This window comes from Odontomachus brunneus, unplaced genomic scaffold, assembly GCF_010583005.1.
Source record: "Odontomachus brunneus isolate Ranch 3 - 2012 unplaced genomic scaffold, Obru_v1 Obru_scaffold_292, whole genome shotgun sequence".
Classification (NCBI taxonomy): domain Eukaryota; kingdom Metazoa; phylum Arthropoda; class Insecta; order Hymenoptera; family Formicidae; genus Odontomachus; species Odontomachus brunneus.
The window spans coordinates 213102-214440 of record NW_022639742.1 but is presented as its reverse complement, the minus strand read 5'-3'; the positions used below and the strand labels follow the sequence as shown (position 1 = coordinate 214440).

The window sequence follows — 1339 nt, the reverse complement described above, 5'->3', positions numbered from 1 at the left end:
ATATATATATATATATATATATATATATATATATATATATATATATATAAACTCTAGCTCTCTAATATACATATATTATATGTAACTGTTTTATGTGGGATATAGTGTTGATGATTATGTAAGTGGGATATGTTATTAGAGGGACTTTTAAGATTGTGTAAATGGTTTCGATATTGTAGTATGCATTAATTGTAATAAATTGTTCTATTTCTAGCCAGTGCTCCGTGCAAGTGTAAATGGGAAGTATATAATTTTAGATAAGTGGATCGCTAATTTTTTAAGTTGTGATTATATTCTCGATTAGTGTAAGTTGAGGTAGTAATCTTCCCAATTTTTCATTATTTATATATGACATTATGTCATTGATGTCATTTATTAGATTATTTGTTACTGCGTTTAGTATTATGTAGAGCGACGCCTTTCTTATCGATACTAGCGGGCAATCGCCTGTCCGCTTCGTCGGCAAATTACCGCGGTCCCCGGATCTCGATACGAACTCACCAACTCAAGTTGGGCGCCAGGTGCGGTAAGACCGCACTTCCTCACTAATTAGTATTCGCCAAAATCTTCAAATATAGTTTGTCGTCGCTATCGCGGGAACTTAACGGGACCGGTAGCTCACTTTTTAATTAGAGTCGGAGGAGGGATGGGTTTTATCGTTGTTGGTGGAAAGCCGAGGAAAGATGCAATTGTACTTTCGGTATAACTCTTTATTCGGTCGGTACACGCGCTTCCAGTACGCTCTACGATATCTCGCACGCGTCGATACGTTAAATGATATTCGTCCCGGTTTGATTCTCCCGTAAGTCTTTCGCGCGACCACCCGCATGCGACATTCTCGACACGATAGTTACACAGCGCTAACACGCAAACAAATGGTAGGTCTTACAGAGATCGGACTCTTCCTCGCCTCCACTCGGGGCCTGCAGTCTTGTCCGCTGATGGTCGCGCTGGCTTCGTAACCGTCGCTACGTGGCCGAACGCCTTGGCTGGTGGAGAGCGGGAATCGGTCACTCGCTGCCGAGATGTCGCACGATAGGCTCTTGTCTTCGATAGCACGCGTTCACGTGACGATGGCACAAACGGTCAAGAGTTCGGACGGTATACTCTGACTTTTCGGTAGCTCTATCATGAACCCGTCGTAAGTTTCTAGAAGTGCCCGTTCTCCAGAGTCTCACGTCAAGTATATCGCCGATCACGAGCAAGTCTCTCGATCCCCCGTTGTTCTCGCGTTTTCTCCTCTCGAGAAGTCACTCCCCCCTCCTCTCTCTCTCTCTCTCTCTCTCTCTCTCTCTCTCTCTCTCTCTCTCTAGCTTATCTCGCCGGGATTTCGTTGTTT

At 44.0% G+C, this 1339-nt stretch overlaps 1 protein-coding gene across 1 annotated transcript in view; it reads right to left on the bottom strand.

Moving 5' to 3' along the window:
- The window catches only part of LOC116853236 (enolase-phosphatase E1-like), a 10096-nt gene that overhangs the window by 5557 nt on the left and 3200 nt on the right, over nt 1–1339 (bottom strand). Inside the window, exon 3 of the mRNA XM_032834191.1 lies at nt 890–1047. Within this exon, the coding sequence (XP_032690082.1) occupies nt 890–1047 (158 nt within the window). The remainder of the gene's footprint in view (nt 1–889; nt 1048–1339) is intronic.